This window comes from Dromaius novaehollandiae, chromosome 1 (assembly GCF_036370855.1).
Source record: "Dromaius novaehollandiae isolate bDroNov1 chromosome 1, bDroNov1.hap1, whole genome shotgun sequence".
NCBI lineage: Eukaryota > Metazoa > Chordata > Aves > Casuariiformes > Dromaiidae > Dromaius > Dromaius novaehollandiae.
Genome location: NC_088098.1, coordinates 70,816,578 through 70,837,379, shown reverse-complemented (window position 1 = coordinate 70,837,379; position 20,802 = coordinate 70,816,578). Strand labels below are relative to the sequence as shown.

Below are 20,802 nucleotides of genomic sequence, written 5' to 3'. Positions count from 1 at the left end.
ATTGTTTCAGTTAGGGTTATAAAACCTAATTTCCTTTTTTTATTGGGAATGATTGTGCAGCTGAAATTAAAGTTTAGCAAATGCAAATTTTGCTTTACCTTCTCAAATAATTCCCTGAAGTTACTGTCTTATGTTTATATGATTTTTTTTTTAATCTGAGAAATGTATTTAGCATGATCTTCTAAATGACCGTTCATTTGCATACACCTATCCCTTTCCACCTCTTTACACTTGAAAGAAGAAACAATCAAACTAATGTAAGCATATAACTTCCTACAGATTACATTTATCTAGCTGGACCAGTTAGGAAATCCCCTAAATCCCAATTAATCGCTGTTAAAAACTGTATTTGTCCTTTCTGGAATAATGATTAGAGAAAAATTTACATTTCTAGATGAGAAAGCTTCTCCTCTGTGTTTAATGAAAAACACTAAGAGTAGAAGAAAATGTGATTTTTTTTTAAACAGCTGGAAATATGATAGCATTAATGTTATTTCCACAGAAGCCACAAAAAAATCAAGACCAACTACTTTATTGTGCTACTTTAGACCATACTGTGATCCTCTATCCTTATGTTAGGAACAGCTTCTTGTGCCAGATCCAAGACCTTCTGAAGCTACTAATACTCTGCATCAGCTTCAAAGGGAAAAGATTTGCCTTCCAAATAACCAAGAGAGCTACAACTGCTTACAGTTGATCTAATCTGTGGCAGCTCTGGTTACAACAGCTACAGAATTTAGAAAAACATAATTAACTGTATTAGTAAAGTGCTCTGGTAAGCACCTAATTGAAGCACTTTGTATTTTAAGACAATTAATGAAATCTCTGACTTTCAAATAAGCATGTCATAATACTTTATACAAAAAAACGTTCCTCTGAGGAGACTGGGGGTGGGACATCTTTAATATGCATCCAGCATACACATTTAACTATTACACATATAAAAAGCAAGACATTTTATACAGAAATTTATTGTGCAAAGAATGATTTTCATGCTGATTTACAATGAAATAATTAGATTTAACAAATAATCATACCATTGCTTAATTTCAGCACTAAGCAGAGTATTTACATTCAAGTTTACATATTTGTTCAAGTTCCATGTATGATGCTGTCAGAATTAAGTAAGAATGCATCTTCAAATCAAATGTTTGCATTTTTTATATTAATCTACCAATGTCTTTCAGAGATTTGCTGGAAATCAAAACTTGTTTTTCCTTGCACTACCCTCATTTCCCAGTTATAGTACAGGAAAAGACAGACAACTTGGAGGAATGAACATCACAAACATACTTTAGCCCCTATTAGCCAGGCTTCTCAACTTGCTGAATAGAAAGGAGGCCGGATTACACCTTTGTATAAGTGACTTTTAAAGAACCTTGTTTATGTCACCCTTGCAAGAGGATTGTGCCCTAAGAAAAGAAAATCAGCCTCAAGACAGTTTTTGCAGAAATATCTTTCAAAAAAAAAAAAAAAAAAGGGAAAAAAAAAGATCTTTATCAACACTGAAATGAGTTTTTTTTTTTATAATAGCACCTAACCCACATTAAAAAAACAAACAAACAAAAACCCCCTTTCTTTCACCATATGGATTATTACAATACAGCATCATTGTCCAGCAACTTAAAAAAAATGCTTTACAACAAAAAATATTCAGTAGTTCACAAACAGCTGAAAGACTTTTTTAGCGTGCAGAAATTCAAACTGTGATATTTTTGGTACTTCTTCTCCAAACTCTATGATACAAGACAAGTTCAGACTTCATTCCACTTCTTATTAACCTGTCCACAAATCTCTTGCTCTTTCAACAGTGGCTGCTAATGCAGGCTTCTCAATTATCTTCCCTTTTTTATTTTGTTATTTTAATGATCTCAGAATTAATTAATACAATAAGCAAACTTAGAGACTGTTCTGGATTATAGCTCATCCTGGTCCTGTTGAACAGTTTAAAAATGCAGTAACATTTTTATTTACTTTCATAGTTTCACTTGCTGTCTACTATTTTAATCTATACTTCCATATCAGTGTTCCATCTTCTGTTTGTACTTCAAAGGGGCCTGTGATAATAAAAGAAGCAGCAGAACATCCCTGCCAATACCCTGCCCTGATTATTACATAAAGTTGAAAGACAAAGTGCAGTGATTGTCTTTGATTTTGGTCATTAATGTTGTGGAGAGATACTGATTTTGAAGATGCAGACTTAAAATTCCCACATTTTAAACAATCTTTGTATTTGCCAGAGCCTATTTCACTTTTTCTGACTTCATGTTGTGACGTCTCCTCCAGAACTTGTGGGTTGAGAAACAGCTGTAGAAGGCTGTGCTGGTAACATTTCTAACTCAGATTCACGTACAAAGATGACTGCATCTCCACTTACATTTATTAAACACTGGGCCTGGAAAAAAAAAAAGACAAGATGCAGTTACCGAACATTAAATATTTTACTGTATGTTTTACAATGTTTATTTATAGCTGCTAGATACAGCTACATAGCTAGTAGAAAAGTGGACAGAGATCACAGACAGACATGCAAAAAGACCCTTGTAAGACCACCACAAATGAAATATTTGGGTATCTGCACTTCCCTTCACTATTGCTTTGAAAACATTTTATATACCCAAAAGATCAGAATTATTTGCCTTCCTTATTAATAAGTTTTCTTTCTTTAGAGAAAAAAATAGATCATTTTATATAAGCAACTCCACATAAGGATGAAAATAACATCGCAACATCAGGAAAGCTAAATAAATCAGCACTACTATTTCCTGTAATTTACTTCAGTTTAGCGAATTTAGTATTTTTACCCATTTAGGTATTTAAGATGTATATTTGCATTTTCATGTTAATACGGGGGTTAAAAGGCTCTTCACTTCTTTAAACAAGCAGTATGAAGAGAGATCCAAAAGTGGCTTGCAGACACAGCTCTACAGTTATTTTTTTTATATACATATATATATATGTATATAAATACATATATAAAACATGTACTTGTATCATCCTAATCATAAAAGCACTATTATTTCATATCACAGTTTACCTGATTTTTGTTTGGGTTCTCCATGAAAACACACTGCTTCATTATGTATGAGACAACTGCATTCCCCCCTAAAGCTGCCACATGAGCTCTCACCATTGCAAACACTTCAGCAATGAAAGCATGGAGAAAACCACTGACACCACCCTCCTAAAATGGAAGAAAATACACAATACAAAGATGTTATGTAAGCATCACCACAAGATGCTGAATACCTTTTTTACATTTTAATATTCCAGTGAGTCCTAACAGAACATGTACAGAACTTAAACACTACTCTCGAAGGAACACAGAAACACTGTTTAATGGGTCACTGTTAAAAAACAGATCAATGGAACTTACTGCGTGAATAGAAGAAAAATTAAGTTACTCATTTTTGACTATTTGCAATCGTTATATTACATATACCCACCCATACTTTTCAGACATTCCTACACCTTTGCAGGAGCATACAATATTGCAGTGACAATTGTGTAATGCTATTTTCTTTCATCAGGGAGGATATTGCCCTTTTTTTTGATAACTGGGAAGCAGACACAGAATAGTTTCTACTGAACTGAGGATTAAAAGGGATTTAACTTCCAGGAAATGACTGGTAGAGACTACCACCCATCACCTTTGGTCAGTGTGACTTTATATCTGCAAATGACTGTCATTAGTTTTCAACCTTCACTGTAAAGAAATGAACCTTTGAAATATAACAGAGCCCAACTCTCTGCTCTGTCCCATGCCAGGCAAGCTATTAAGAGTTTTCTTTCCACGAAGCCCAACAGAACTTCTAGCCACCGTGCTTTGCTATTGTTTTGACTTGACTATGCTTGTGGGGAATTTTTGCTTGTTTAGCTGTCAACTGGATGATTCAAGTTGGAGTGAAGGGAGGAAAAGGAAAACAATGAAGTACAGTTTTTCACAGACAGTCCTTACGAGAGAACATGAGCAACCACTTCAGGAAAAAAAAAACAGGAAGGACTGAAGAGAGAAACTGATGGACCAGAGCTCACTACTGGATCCAAAGATCTGTAAAATTTCGACATGAAATTGAAAGACAAGACCAGTAGACTTCTCATGTATGTGTGCCATTGGAGCAAATGAGTCGAGCAGTAGAAACAGCGACATAACTAAGCTGAACTTGAACAAGTACAGGCTGCCCTGATCACTACTGGAAAAAGTATAATCCACCCTGAACAGACAGATAAAGAGATTAGGAGCCAGAAAACAGAACTGTATCTTGGATGAAGATTAACAAATAAAAGGGCAAATATAATTTCATCAATGCATAAAGCACAAATGAAGTCAACTGCAGCCAGAACCCAAAGTGTCAATATCAGTTTATCACTCCATATGCAATGTAGATTTTGTCAGTGTTTGAACAGTTACAGAAACTGGTGAAAAAATTCAGTAATGTTATAAATCCAATACAAAATTTGATGAAGATTACAGTTATCCATGGGTGAACTACAGCACTAGATAATTTAGACTTAAAAGTGCCATTAATTTTTGAAGTACAGTGTCTTATATATACTTGTACTTATGAAAGTGTTCACAGGGCCCCAAAATTCTGTAAACTACCATAACTGAAATTATTATACAAGTGCTGCTAATTATTTTTCTGCAGAATCTGAAATAAATTGCTCAAGTTGGATATAATTACCACTGTGTTTGAACTCTCTTACGGCCTCAGGGCAATACTGTGCAACTAGTATTAAAACTGGCTTGTGACTCAGCCTACGTAGCTGAAATAGATTTAAACTAGCTGCCCTAGGTGCTGAAAACAGCACACTGACAGCATCACAGACGTTGTACAGGCTTCCCAACCTCAGGGAGGACCTGAATAAATACCTGAGCAACCTGCATCTGCTGAGATCTGCTGTCAGAGTTACACAGCTCACATATCAGCATTTGATTTGTATCTACAGAAACTGCAGTGAGAACAGTAACTGCCATGTAACCATTTCCCAGGTCATATCATATACCCTTTTGAAAATGTCATTTTCACAGATTGCTCACATTAAAAGAGGCCAAAATTTGCAACATCCAAACAAGAAGTTTGTCTGATAAAAGTTTCTACAGAGCGCTAATTAACCCATTTTTATGAAGGCTGATCATTTTTATTAAATCTGCTATGTAATCTTATCAATGTGTAATTAGCAGCACCAGCACACCAGCTTCAGCCCTGACGAGCCAGACAAGAGGTGCATTGCATTTCTGTGAATAGAAACGGTGGCAGAAGGATGCAGCTACTTCCCAAAACGACAGGAAAACGATAAGGAACATATCTCTGATTTTGGCATGCTCACGGCAATATTTATTGTCCAGATCAGGACTGAAGCTCATCATTTGAGTATCACAAGCTACCTGCTGTTGAGAAGGCACAAAATGCCAAAAGCAGATCTTCTAGGACAAAAGCAGCACAACGGTCCCTTACTCCTCATTCAGCACCTAGCCTCAAGTCACAAAGCCTCAATTCTCCTGTGCCATACCTCAATTCAAGCCTTTGCAGATACTATATTATGTATTTTGCTTTGTTTATTATAATTATTATAATTAACAAAAAGTGCCAATCCCTGATATGCAGCTCACCTCACGCAAAGAAGTGGTTTCTCGTATAAAAAACATGTTGATTATCCCAAGATATTTGGTTATTTTTGCCCCAGGTATAAAAGAAAGAGGTGTCATCTTAACAACTGAGACTGTAGAATTGGTGCATGATGGAACAGAACGGTGCCGTAAGTGTCCCTCAGCCAATGGACTTGCTTTATCAAGTGAAGCAGCTGAAAAAAGGTAGAAAAGAAAGAAAAGAAAGTGACTATCATGTAAGATTAATTACTTTTTCTTAAAACACAACACTTCTTCTTTATGGTTTCCAAATAGCTTGGTGACAACATTCAGCTGCCTGTGATGCTCAGCCATATCATGTGAGAAAGGAAATTATCATGCAATGCATGCAAAAGAAGACAAAAAGCTGAAATGGAATTTATTTGGAAGAGTGGCATTCCTGCAAAAGAAAACATTGAGGCGAGTAGCTGCACATACAACAATCAGTTGTAAGGTGAAGGTAAAGAAAAAAGTGCCAACATTTTGAAATACATATTCTGCTGGAGGAACAAATTATTATAAGGAGAGTGTGAGAGTTGTTGTGTTTCCCCAGTGCAGCGTTTTCCATTAAAACAGATATTAATCTCTGCTAATTTAAGCAAGATAGTCAGACCTGTGGCCAAAGAACTACTGAAGAATAACTCACCACTTGCTAATTTAGTGACCATTGCCTTGACTGTCACCTTGGTGATTGCTTCCTGTTTCTCACCAATAATTTTCCAAGATCATACATACACCTACATCCATGCAGTGTATGTTATATAATTAGTAGCCGTACACATTTATCAATAACTAATTTTTACTAAGTGAACAGAAATACTGTATTTTGCTCTTTATGATACTAAGCTCATTATCCCTATATTAGCTTACACAGACATTAAGAATGTCTGCAGTTTTCACACTCAGATATTCATTCTACATTTGATCTGCAATACTATTGCTGGGCAGAGAACTCCACTATTCACCACTGGGAAATCAGAGATATGTCTCAGATTATCATAACGTGGTAGAAACAGCCGCCTACTTGTCTTAATTGATCCGCGCCTTATGGTCTGAGCTTTCAGTTTAATGAGCTCTATCCAGCTGTTGCATCTGTCTGCAAAGGAACTGTAATCAATTGACGTTGCTGAAAACACAGACAGAAAAACAAAAGAAAAAACAAAGAAAAAAATATGGATGATGTCTCTTGCTCATCTCAATGCTCCTTCTGAGGAAGCAATTATCTGTGTCTGAGAGAGAATGAACATCCCTTTCCAGGTCTGTTTAAAGGAAAAGTTACAGTATGGGTTTGGACACTTGTCCAAAGCAGTGTACCCATTTCTGGTGATGTCACATCTGTGAACCAACTGCCTGACTGGGACTTCATCACTGAAAAAACACGCAAATACATTCATTAACGCCTTATGCTAGATTTCTTTTTTTTTTTTTTTTAATCTGATGTTAGGTATTAAATTCTGGTTCTGTAAGTTTATTTACGCCTTGTTTAATTTTATTTTGCACTGCTATTCTTTTTTTCATAAAGAGCTGCAGACCATGAATTAAACCTCCTAACCACTGTTCTCAATAACTAACCTACACTCCAAAAAAAAGTTTGGGGGATTAGGATAAGGGTCACAAGCTGAAACAACACCTGTTTTAAATGGGGAAGTATTTTCATTTAAAAAATGCCATCTTCCTTCCCCCAACTTCTCCCACTCCTAACCCTCAAATTATCATGACAATGAAAACTAAAGTTGTTTCTGCTATGACTTTTTAGTTGCATGGGTGTTTGCGTATCTTAAAAAAAGGTTTGAAAACACCATTTCCTCATTATCCTGAAGAAACAAAAGGAATGCATGCTATCTTCAAATTAAGACAAGATATTAAAAGCAAAAAAGCGCTCTCTCAAGAAACTGATTTTCTGGCAGATAAAGTGATAACAATATTATCTGACAGAGAGACACTTATTATTAACAAACCTGAATTTTGCAATTAAAAATCAAAATATCATGATATCAATAAGCCACATCAGAGCATGCCTTCTCAGTTAACTAGTAAAGACTTCCTGGATTAAGACACAACCAAAAAGAGTATACCAATATCCCAAGAATGCTCATTATGTTCTGGCCTATGGCTAAATTAGGTGAACTCACCTCTCTGTGTAGCAGGAATACCTGTGTGGGAACTTGCACCCTCCAGGACCTCTAATAAGACAAAATGAATTCCACTCAGGTAATGTACAAGCACCATTATTGTAGAGTTTGGTAGTATGTGGCAACAGTTTTCTTCTTTTTTACAATTTTAAAGAGCAAAATATCAGAAAAAAATCTGTATATATTACGCTAAGTAACCTAACTTGGTAGCACTTTATAAACTGGTATAAATTAACTTTACTAAATGTCTTGCAAATTAATCATTTGCTACTACAGAGTTCTCTAAAGCAGTTAAGATACCACTTAGAGTAGGTTGGTTTAAAAAAATAGCTATTACTGAAGAATATCTGGATAATTAAATATAGCTGTAAAAGTAGTAAGATACAATTAACAAGGAGCTCAAAAAACCTAACATGTACTTTACATGATACATTTCAATGGGGCTGGGGAAAAATACATCATTTATATACATATACATACTTTTTTTTGTCTCTGTGTGTGTGTGTGTGTGTGTGTGTGTGTATACACACACACACACACACACACACACATATAGACACACATATATATAAGTGCAATGGAGATTTTTCTTTATAAATAGGAGCTAGGTGACTAAGACTGCATGTTCCAGAAGTCAAAAAACTTCAAAGTTTATTTGAAATAATTAAACCACTCCCTTTTTTCCCCCCTAAACCTCCCATCCATTACCAAAAACAAAGATTTGCAGGAAGTGGGGAAAAATTGAGCTTAATTATGATTTCCCTTTGAACACAAAGCAACAGATAAGCTCTCAACTTAGCTGTTCCTGAAACAGGAAGAGAGAGCAAGACCAAAATCATAAGTCAGGCTTCCAACTATCCTTCTTTTTATAAGTAGTACCCTCCATCAAGTCTATGCTGGTCTTGGCACACTTCCCAATTCTACATTCAAAAGCATACAAACAAACATATACAGCCATTGCTTCCAGTAATACATTTACTGTCATCACCCCTGAAAGTAGACTGCTTCTAGAAATAACGGCCCTATGAAGACTGTTCTTCCCACTATTCTGGTAGTTTCCATGAGAAAGATGATCTGTTACTGATTTATGATCTGTTACTACAGTGTGCAGTTAGAGAAACTGGGTCTCAATCTGACTTTTGGCTTTTCACCTTTTAGTAACTCTTAAAATACTATTTTAATGCAAAAATAAATGCAGGCTATGTTGTGCCATGAGTTACTATTTAATCTTACAATAACTACTTTTTCCACTTTCTAGCATAACAGATTGGACTTTCAAAATGATCAGAACTTAGACTATGTGTCATGGTAAAAATTGAGAAGTAGCGAACATAAAAGATCCTACTTGCAGTGATGGGGTGTAACAAAAACTGATGAGTGGGAAACCACTTTTCCTGTTTCTGTCTTGAAGATATGCAAACATGCTGAGTCTCTATGAAACGGAGAATGGATTTTTCCCATCCAACTTTAGATGTCAACTCATTCTTGCCCCCTTTATGAGGGGAGACAGAAACTTGTAGGGCACAATACATCTGATCCTAAGATTAATGCTTCTTGTAGGATAAGCTGTACTGTGTCCTAGTAATATGTATTTCTCCCCATTGGCTACAACAGGAATCAAGACAACTAGATCAGAAGTAAATAAGCACTTCTGCTCACATAAATCCCACTCTTAGTGAAATATTAACTGTTAGTTCTCGGGCGTCTTCAGAAAGCTTGGTATTATTACTAATTGCAGTTAAGAGCACTAGCAGTATCACTACCTGGCTACTCAAATCTAAATACATAAGCATACCCTTAACTTACTGCAAGGCCTCTAAAAATTGCTACCAGTTGAAAACAGTGCTAACAATGATTCTTTGCTGGTGTACGCCTCCTTGCCTTTGAAAGTTCTCAGGCTATTTGCAAACATGAAAAATTAACACACTGCAATAATTTACTGAGAGAAAAAAGAAAGAAAAAAGAAAAAACCCTTTGACTTAATTTGTAGATACTGCTAACTTAAAAAAAAAAAATCTGATCATGTCATCCAGGCTTAAAATTGCAAGTCTTTGACATACAATGGGAATCACTTTAACATACCAAGTTGAAGATTATTCCTCTCTTGAAACTTGCCAAGAGCATGCAACAAAATGGAAGCCACCCATAATAATGCTAGCTTCTTTCATTTCATGGTTAAAAACTTAAAATTTGCTTTAAATATCATTTCTAGATATCGATAATACCAAATAATTTTCAAAATTCAACCCCAAACCTGCTCCAAGTCAGTTAAAAAACTAGAGATGAAACTACTAATGTTAGAATAACTTCCAAATGCATGAAGAATAAACAGTCTGTTGTTTTCATTTTCTGTGAGATTTTGCTGAGTATATGCATGCTTTCAGTGGAGCCACTGCTGAAGTTATTTCACTTGTTCGACATAAGCTAGGACAAAATGATGGATACATGGAAATGAGGCCATATCCTTGTTGAAAAGGAAGTGGGGGAGTGGAGAAGCCGGGAAGCTCTCAGGAGAGAAATATATCACATCAGTAGTTATATGGGCTTGACTCTACATTTCAGCACATTATTTATGCTTTTGAGAAAATGGTGACAAAAGTGAAACAACAATGATTCTTAACAGTTAACCCTGGAGGAGTTCAATACTGTAAAAAAAAAAGTCACATTCTGCCCACAGCCCAAGATGCTTTGCTTACCAGTCTACTTCAAAAAAAATCAAAAGTAGGCCCACCTTTAAGAAGTATGGCAAAGATATTTCACAGGCCTATTTTTAACACTGAAAAAGACTCTTTAATCCAGTTTCTTTCATGATGTCTTAAATCAATATTTTGTTAGATTTTTCTTGTGAAAAAATACAAAGAAGGTTAAAATGAAGATATTTCACCAAATAAAAAGCAAGGTTTGTTTTTAAATCCTTGTTTTGCATTTCATCACCTCTGACAGCTGCCATACTAACATGGAATTCCAACAAGATCAAGTGAGATACTGGATGTCAGAGCAGTCTCTTTATAAAATTGTGGGATCAATTAAAAAACAAATGAACGAACATACAAAGTGTCTCATGGAACTTGCTGCTAACATCACCTTGCAGTCTCCTTGCACTCCTTTCTCTGCTGAGAGATCTTTACCAGAAGAACACTTCCTTTCACAAATGACTCATGCCTTTACAGAAATGTATTAATTTTCTAACCAAAAGCTATCAGTATCATGGAAAACATACTCTCTGAAGAAGCTGCAATCATTAACAACCCTCCAAACACTAAAAATCTTTAAGAATTATTATATTGCTTCAAACTCCACTGGCCAATTGTTTGAAACTGACACTTAAAACATGTTCATTGTTCTTTTGACTATAAACAGGAGAAAAGTAACAAGAATGAAAAACTTCACGCTGACTCTAGTCATCTATTTTGTTGGATGCTTCCATACTTCCTATTAACATCAACTCTAGTATCTTCCAAAATATTTCCCATGGATTCATGCCCTTGAACTACACTAGTGCAATCCTTAAACATGCCTGAAGGATTTGCAATATCAGAATAGCTTATCTACAGAATGTCTACTGCTCTCTGATTGTTACTGTATTTCACTAGATGGTTCACCCTATGCTGCAGTTTCTTATTGATCTTTGCTGTTAATTTAGCAGGACCTTATTCACTCCTTGTTCCCTTCTTGGCCCTACCTCTCTTCCCTCTAGCTTTCTTAAACACACTCAGGCCTTGATCTCTAGAATTAAAACTGTTTTTAAGTTTACCTATTACAGTAAGTGGTTTTATTGTACTTGCATCTGGTTTCACACATTTTGTGGTCAATCCTCTGTATAATTTGAGATTAGCAGCAGAGCAAAAAACATTTTATGGCATGCAAGCTTACCCTAACATCAAAAACAATTAAGAATATTTAACAGGCTACTGGGAGACATCCAATGCTTCTCAGCGTATATCATACCTGTCTCTTATTCTATACTTATTTACACACAAACGAAGAGTTCTCCTCTGATTACAGATGGCTTTATAAACATTTTAGGCGGCGGGGGGGGAAGAAAAGAAAAGAAAACCTCACTAAGGTAGACTCAACTGGACCACAGCTTGCCCCTCTGCTTTCTGCTTATATTACAGTCATGTCAGAAACTAAGATACCAACAATACATTACAGTGTTCTCCTCTCTTCCTATCTATACCTGGAGCATGCAGCCAACATTCCACTGTTAAGTACCATCAAGCTTAGTATGTTCAAAGATCATATTACTTTGGTAGTACATAAGATTTTATGATAGAAAAAGCAACCAAACATGATAGCTTATCTCTGTTTACTTGTTCAAAAGTTATCACATACATCTGCTCTATCTCAAGGGTTTTATGGACACTGTATGCACAATACTATATATTATACATTAGTATATAATTTATGTTGTGTGTATATACACACACTATAGTGTATATATATATATATACACACACACACACAATACAGTAACAATAGTAAACTGTATCAAATTCACGGTAGTAGTTTTATTTAATTACATATATCTCAGTACAACATACAAGTCTTACCTAAATACTACAGTGCACTCATGTAATCTATTTTTAAGTTTTCTATTCCTTTGAAAGTGTTTTGAAAAGCCTTTCTGCAGTAAGGAAAAATACATGGAACCAGGAAGTAAAGCAAAATCTATGTTCCTCTCTTCATGTACCTGCCTGTTGGCAACAGCTTCAACAGCTGTAGCAAACAAAATCCCCCAATTTACATTCTCAGTGCTTACAGCAGTGTCTTAGGGACTGCTAAAATCCTTTAACCTTTCCAGTCTTCCTCAGGGCCCTGACAACATGCAAGACACATGAGGAAGGAAAAGGAGATTATAGAAGTTCTTCTCCAGACTGCTACCAAAAAAACAAAACCCAAAACCTCATCTCACTGTTAGGTTTCCACTTCTCCAAAAAAAACCCAACCAAACAAAAAACAACAACAACAAAACAACCTGAAAAAGAAAGGAACAGGACAGGATCGCACAACTCGTAATGCCACCAGATGTGAGCAAGGCTCCCTAGAAAAGGCTCATTCTTCAGATTCCTAGCACATGAGCTTGGCTCACATAATAACATGTAGCATCTATAAAGTACTTGCATTTTTCCATACCAGCATGTGGGTGCGATGCCCTTTCAAAGCAGTATTGAACAAGATAAGCAAGTGCTTAACAATGAAATCAGATACACAAAGTGCTGCCAAATGCAAAAATGGGAGCAGAGAAACGAACCAAAGAATTCAATAAACAAAAAATACCCAGTAAACTACCAGTCCTAAGAATCTTACATTTCGATTTATATTTACAACAGTCAAAAGACCCAAAACTGTTCAGATAAAAACACTACTTTCCCATCCCACAATTTTTTTAACCCTTTCCTTAGTATGTGATTTTAAAATGAAGTAATATATAAAAATCAAAAACAACTAAGTGAACATTAACCTTCCACATTTTTACTTCAGGGATGGTTACAGCAGCTTCTTAACTGAAGCTCATTACAGTACAAGGTTGTGTACAAATATTTAAAAGATAATCTTACAGAAAAAGTAAGTAAAATAAGTAGATCAATAGATTAAACAATCTGCTACGTAACTAAAACTACAGTGAAGCCTCAGCGTCTGCTTGTAAAGAAATGACTGGTGAAATAATTTTCTAGCTGAAAGCCTCCAGTGATGTACAGTACAGCGAGAAATGTGAAGAAAACTGGGAAAAGTGATATATATGAACAGACTACCCTCTACTGGTCAGTACCTATTATACAAATGGCATAGTGAAAAGACATTAAAGGCTCTCTTATGCTGCAGACAAGTGAGACTGACATTTTTACTGGCAATTCTAAATAGAGTAACTGAAGCCTATAAAGCACCTCGTTTTGAGGATTTTACAGAAATGTATGGATTCTTCTTTTTATACAGAACTAAGACTGAGACAAATGTTAAAATAACATCAACTTTGAAGACTAGCATCTTGCTGCTATTTAAGTGACAAAATGCTTTACTACTTTCTCAACCATAACCAATAGACTTGAAGGAGAAAAAAGCAGAAAGACTGCTTGCTATACAGGGGAATAACAATAGAATTTGCCATAATATTAACACACGTTCCCTCTTTGTATACTAAATACCCAATGTCAATATTACAGCATAACTGCACAGCACTGAATACTGGACTCCAGGACTTCAAAACCAAATATTCCCTGCCTCAGCAAAAGAGAAAGTGTAAGTTTTGAAGTGTCATTACTGCAAAAACTTTCTTCTTTGATACTCAAAGGGAAAGTTTACCTTGGTCAGAGCTTATAGATCTTTTAAAAAACAGAAAGGTTAACGTCATGATGATAAAAATTAAGTATACACAAATACATAAAATAATTACAAAACAATGAAAATATTTTTGCTGAAATTGAACTGACCTCTGAAAATACAAGTAAATATGGTAGAAACCTTCCTTTAATAGAATGCACGCACTCAACAAAAGAGGGAGCTCTTTAACCATTCAGTAAAGAAAATATTCAATACGCTTACTAAATTTCCTTTATCACTACCCCTTTTGCCAGTTAAATCATCCAACAATGCAAAAGGAAGTAAAGACAGCTGATTAAAATGAATGACCATCTGATTTCTAATATATTCATACAAGAATTGTAATAACCACTCTTGAAATGCAGCTATACCTCAGGTAAAATAAAGCAGCTGTTAAACAGATAAAAGTACTGTATGGCCCAAGCTGTTTATTAGGCAAAAGTTTAGGCTCCTTTCAGTTCAAAGAACCTGCATGCAGTTTTGCTCACATGAACAGCTAATGTTTGCTAGATAAAATATTTCTCACCATGAGAACTATGATATTAATTATCTGAGGCTGGCTGTACATGGAGTTAATTTATACAGGCTATTTATACCCATAAAGCAGTATGAGGCAAGCCTAATTATAAAATAATTCATAATTCTGTAAGTTAAATGCCACCCAACACCCATTTTATTTTCAATACACTAAATGCAATAAAAAACAAAGAACTACAGGGAATGTGCAAGAGAAGATTAAGGTTAGCCAACTCCTCTTACCTAACTCCTGAAAATTTTGATTTAAGCACAGACCATTTCCATTACGCTTAAGGTAGCGCAGAATACTAAAACATACGAAAGTATAGATATTTTAAAGCTACTGTAACAATGAAAGAGCAGTACTCAAAATTGGTGAAAAACAGAGCTCAATGTTCTGTCATTTAACCAACCTTTAGCTGGTGAGAATGGCTGAGAAGCAAGGGGATCAGAGCAAAGTTCCAATGGAAATTGTAGCTGTTCTTCATTGTCCGTAGATGCTTCAACCAAGAAAACATACCACACTGATAATTAATTTCCAAAACAAGATCTGCCAATAATAACAAGCACTGCAGATTTAATTTAGTCAGGTCTGACTGGAACAGATTTATTCAGCATAAGCATATAGTGACGTAGTTCTGTATGAACAGTTAGCTGTCTAACAACAAATCCAGCTACAAAATTGGTTGAACAGACCTGTGTTCCACTTAATAGGATTTGATTTAATACCTTAAGAAAAAATATTAAGCCAATTCACACAGTTTACATTTGACTCTCCAGTCAGATCTGAGTTAGCTTGTGTTAAAGTAGAAAATAACATTTGATTTATTTCACATCATAGAAAGTTTGTTACTATTGAACAGAGTAAGATATAACCAATATTTCAGAAGCACATTGCTCTGTGCTCTACTACTTAATCCCATTCTTTAGAATGGAATATTTTCCAAACTCTATTTGTCTAAATTCCTTTCAGATATGCAGATTACATATATACTTTTGTAGCACAAGATGGTGCTTTGTTAGCAGGGTAACATACACAGATTGCAGTAGTCTCTTCTATTCCCTCCACAATGCTATATGCTTCACTGAGCTCCAATACAACTGACCTACTTAAGGTTTTTGGCGCTTTTTTTATTATAAATAATTTATTTTCTACCTTCCTGAAGTAAGGGTAGAATGTGCTACTTATAAGCACACGTATTCTCTAATGACTACATTGTGTGTTTCAAAATAAAGTGAAAATGTGGTCATCTGTTATGCTTTTAAGTCTTTAGAGAAAAATATTCAAGAAAAGATAGTGGAATAAGGAAAATACCAAGCACCTCTTTCATGTTACTGTAAGTTGTTTAAGCACAAGCACATGCAGGTTTAAGTGATCCTCCTGCAGGACACACACATGAACTCTGAAAATCTTATCCAACTCTGCTATGAGTCTATGATTTTACAGAACTTCCCTGTGAAAATGCTTATATTTAACTGAAATTAAAATGTAGACTCTTTGGTATTATATGGATGGATAGATAGATAGATAGATATAGATATAAAAAATACACACATAGTCTCTATCTTAACTTTACATGACTCACTACATTTACCTCTTTGCTGTGATTTTTCTGTAGGGGCTTTATTAGCTTGTAATGCTTGATTTTTGTCAAATGTAATTGCAACAGCTGTGACTGTGATCTGTAAATAAGAAATATATGGTCTGTTAGTTCAAATAAAATTTCTCTTGTGCAATCTCCAGAAAGATTTTTGCAAAAAACAAGTTTTTCTACAGAAAAGCAATGAAAAAAAAATTTAAAGTAGAAATATTAAAAGCCCTTCATAGCAGAGCATAGCAGCTAATACTAAGGTCCATTGTTAAAACATACACCTGAGAGTGTTTGTCCCAAGTTTATTATTTTGTTCATCAATTTATTTTCTTGGTGTAATGATCAAAAAAAGAAAAAAAAATTTTCACTAAGATATATATATTTTTTAACTGATCACAAAAGTGATGCTGTATTTGTACAGAAAACATTTTATTTAAAAATCAGGAAGTATACTGCATCCTTTTGAAACAGAAAGAAAATTCAGACAGTTATGATGGTATCATTCTTAGAACCTAGTGTGTCATATTGTGGCATATATATTACATTCTAGTGTATCGCACATACACTTTTTCTCCCTCATATACCAGATATGTGGTAAAACCTTTATAGATAGCTAGTCTTTTAGTTTCATACCTTACTAAGATAATGGCATTTCATGAGCACAGTCTCTTAATACCACATAGTCCCATGACTCTCAAAACTGATGACTCAATAGGTCACCCTTTTTTTTTTTTTTTGCATTGAACATCATGGCCTGAAGTTTTTCTTCAGAATTCACCAGACATACTAGTAATGCAATCCGAGCCTAGTTTACTCACAAGAGCAAATGTTAATTAAAGGCCAAACTAACACATCTACATGCTGAAAGACAGAATTACCTGAACTAATTCATCCTCTGGAAGAGCAACTGTAAAATTTACATGACAAAGGCAGCAGGGAATCATAGATCGTAGTTTAAAATATAAACTCTGTTGAAGAGAAGACATTATTTGTGTTACTCTAAGAAATGTATGGGTTATTTCAGAGAAATTAAAGAGCAGAATTCTTTTCATAGTAGAAAGCATCTAACCATACTAATATCTCTCAAAGAAGAATTAGAGGCATAAGAATTCATAGCAGAATGTAATCTACTCTGTGCAGTAGTCTTTTTATTGCTGTTTAGTCTAGAGTGCATTACCAGTCAAAGGACTCATTCTGATTCAAAAAGTTTTGGAAATTCTTGATATATTAACCTGAATCTATCTTTAGAGCAGTTTACAGACACAGTGCAAAATAAAGTCTAATTCTGAGAAGTAATTATGAAGCAAATGTTATTTTCAGTATAGTCCGATTTGACTTTGCTTCCCTTTGAATGATTTAAAATGTTTGAAATAAGACTCTTACCTTCAACAGATTCTCACAGAGATCATTAAAGTTCTTATTAAGTGTTTGATTTGTCAGGTTTATGTTGCTTAATCTGGATACTCTCACTGCTGTGAACATCTGAATTAAAACAAACACACTGATTTTTTTGCCCCAAAATATGTCTATATGTTACATGAAAAAACAAAGTAAGTTCATAAGGAAGATAAATAACTCATAACACAGTTAAGAAAAATGAGAGAGATGGAAAGAAAAGGAAAAAAACTGTAGTAAGTCAAATACAATGCTGATTGCTCATGAGATTTTACAAATAAAAGGAAACATCCAAAGAATTTCTATGAATTAGTGTATACAAATATACGAAAAAGGTGATTAAGCAAATACAAAATACTGTATTTCCTTTTATTTGCCTCATAAAGGAGTCATTCTATCCTGCTATGTCTACGCATAATTTTCAACAGCAGTAACAAAATATAAGTTGTGTACAATAATGTAGATATCAATGGAGTGTCACATACAGATACACAGGCAATCCAATCAACCTAACGGTATGCTGTGCTGATGCAGTCATACTGCTCTCAGATTCAAGCTGTACCTCTGCACAGCATGCTACTGCATTGTGCCAATGCAGTGTAAAAGCTCACTTCTGTCTGTTTTGACTTTCTCTATACGAACCTCTATTGTATTGTACAAGTCTGACTGAAATGTTGAAAACTTTATAATAAAGGGAATTTCTATTTCCTCCAGTTGGATTTATTTCTTATTTATCTTAATATAGTAATGTAATCATATTCTCCATCTCATACTAAGTAACTAATTCAATAATCTGTTTCCTGTAAGAGGCTCTAAAATCTAGTTAAGCTTTTAAAAATGCCTGACGACTTAAAATTCGTATTTATTGTAATTATTTTGTAATTTTCCTATTTTTTGTAAAGAGTTCTATGTTACATAACAGCATTTAAAAAACACAAAGAAACAGGCCCTCGTAATAATTTTAACTGAAGTACTACTTATATTTATATCACAATATAGCATGCTTCTTAATTTATCTTTCAAATCCAGTATCTCTAGTATCTACTGAAATTAATACAGAACAGTTCAACACAATTATGAGAAAAGGCTTTTATTTTCTCTAAATAACCTTACCTGAATATCGGAAGTCCAGTTATTTATACCAGGCATAATTTCTGTGTTGCAACTGTAAAAACCTGTGAAGAAAGTATTTGTGGAAATTTATGTTGAACACTGAAATATCAAAAAACTTTTTAAAAAGTGTATGTAACCCTCCCTGGAACTTTTGCAAATATTCTTCCACAGATATTTACAAAAACAGAAATAAAATAGACCTATGTTCTAAAAAATACAGCACCTGAAGAATACAACATAACATACAAAATAAATGCATATTTTCTGTTATTACTATTGCAGTGAAAAATGGATAGGAAAGATGGAACTCACCAATTCTAAAAAAAACAAAACAAAACAAAACTTGTAATTCACTATAGAATTTTTATTATGAATATTTCTCTGACTGCCAAAAAGCAAGACCAGAAGTATCATCAGACTGAGGGATATGAGAGAGGCTACGATTGCATGAAATGCAACAGTGACAGAAGACCTTAGTTACTCCCCATGGAGAATGTGTAACTGTCACGTCAGTCGATGCCTAGACAAACTGGTGAGTTACACTCCCTGACTGCTTCATGTAACAGCTTGTCATGGAAATCACAAAAGGAGAAGAATCTCCTGATTTGGTCCTGAGCAGGGAGAAGTGCATGAAGATTATTAGCTCTGATCAAGATACACTAAGCATTCTTGTAGGAAGGGCAAACGCCAACAATCCACTACATTGTGCTTAGTTTCAAATAGAAAAACTAAGTACAAACAAGGAAGTTTATTGAAAAGAAACTCATAGGAGAAGCTAAAAAGCCTAAACCTTGACAGGCCACAAAGATGCTTTAAAGATAGCACATTAGAGACTGACAGCAAATACACAGCACTTAGTAAAAGAGACTTGAAAAGACCAAACAAAATGTAATGACTAAACAGCAGGGTAAGGGAAGTTAGCAGCAACAAAAAGGCAATCTTGAAAAACTGAAGATAAATCTAAATAAGCACAGAAGAGAGAAAAATCCCGTATATGTAAATACAGTAAGCTAGAAAAGAATTTGTGGAGCAACTTGCAAAAGCATAGATATGAATAAATCTTCTTTCACAACATCAAAAGCAGGTATCTTGTTGAAGCGTCAAGCAAGATATAGAAAGAATATTCAGAGAACGTCAGATGACAGCAAAAAACCTGCAATTTTTGCATCTACGTTTACCATGGTAGTAGAGGTTTTCACAATGGTGGAAAAACAGTCCCTCATCAGAGAATCAATCCTAAGTAAACATGTCTGAAGATTATCTTACTGAACAAAGGGGCAGAATAACAAATAAGCATTCATATAAACATCAGGAAACGCAAAGATGAAATAGCTAACTGATATTGAACTCTTAAAATTACCTCACCACCAAAGAACAGGATCCTCTAATCCTCTGGCAGTGAGGTGGTTTTAAGTAACTCAGATCTACTAATTTGCCTAGTGTACATACCAGTATCATTGGTCTGTAGAAGCTATTCTACAGAATGGAATTAGTGGGCAGATGGAGGAAGAACACATTGCAGAGGAGTGATACGACTTTTGCAAACAGAAGTCATGGCTCCCACACCTAGGAGTTCTCTGAAGAAATCAACAGCATGTAGACAAAAGATATGCGATATCACCTACTTGGACATCCAAAGGCATCTGACAAGAACCTTCACCAAGGACTCCGAGACAAAAAACTAACATACCAAAGGGTAGAACAGACAATCACTGAATGGATATATGATTGATTAAAAGACTGTAAACTGAGGGCAAGAATAAATCATCAGTTTTCACAGTGGAAGTATCTAACTTAGGTCTGTATGCTTAAATATATTCATAGCTTACGTGGAAAAGGGGATAAAATGAGGTGACTGTTCGCGGATGGCACTAAGTTAGGGTAGGAAAAACAAACTGCAACAGGATCTTACAATGAATAACAAGATAACAGATGAAATTCAATATAGATAAAGTGATGCATGTAGAAAACTAACATCACATATACAATGATAGGCCCTGCGTTGACTATAATCAATGAGGAATAAAAGATTTGGTGTTAACAGTAGATAACATAAAAAAGACTGACAGTGAACAAAAGTTCTCTGTTCTTTCCAAGATAAGAA

At 34.8% G+C, this 20,802-nt stretch overlaps 1 protein-coding gene across 14 annotated transcripts in view; it reads right to left on the bottom strand.

Annotated features, from left to right (window-relative positions):
• Positions 1 to 885: 885 nt before the first annotated feature.
• Positions 886 to 20,802, bottom strand: part of C2CD5 (C2 calcium dependent domain containing 5) — a 72,884-nt gene continuing 52,967 nt past the window's right edge. For 8 of the 14 annotated variants that reach the window (XM_064516011.1, XM_064516000.1, XM_064516033.1 and 5 more), the window contains 10 exons: positions 18,699 to 18,760; positions 17,574 to 17,672; positions 17,069 to 17,158; positions 16,194 to 16,281; positions 15,012 to 15,098; positions 7,762 to 7,812; positions 6,654 to 6,755; positions 5,615 to 5,805; positions 3,038 to 3,184; positions 886 to 2,395 (listed from right to left, as the gene is read on the bottom strand). In XM_064516011.1, the coding sequence (XP_064372081.1) occupies positions 2,264 to 2,395; positions 3,038 to 3,184; positions 5,615 to 5,805; positions 6,654 to 6,755; positions 7,762 to 7,812; positions 15,012 to 15,098; positions 16,194 to 16,281; positions 17,069 to 17,158; positions 17,574 to 17,672; positions 18,699 to 18,760 (1,049 nt within the window). In that variant the 3' untranslated portion in view covers positions 886 to 2,263. The remainder of the gene's footprint in view (positions 2,396 to 3,037; positions 3,185 to 5,614; positions 5,806 to 6,653; positions 6,756 to 7,761; positions 7,813 to 15,011; positions 15,099 to 16,193; positions 16,282 to 17,068; positions 17,159 to 17,573; positions 17,673 to 18,698; positions 18,761 to 20,802) is intronic. The other 6 variants (XM_064516026.1, XM_064516048.1, XM_064516065.1 and 3 more) reach the window with 3 other exon arrangements.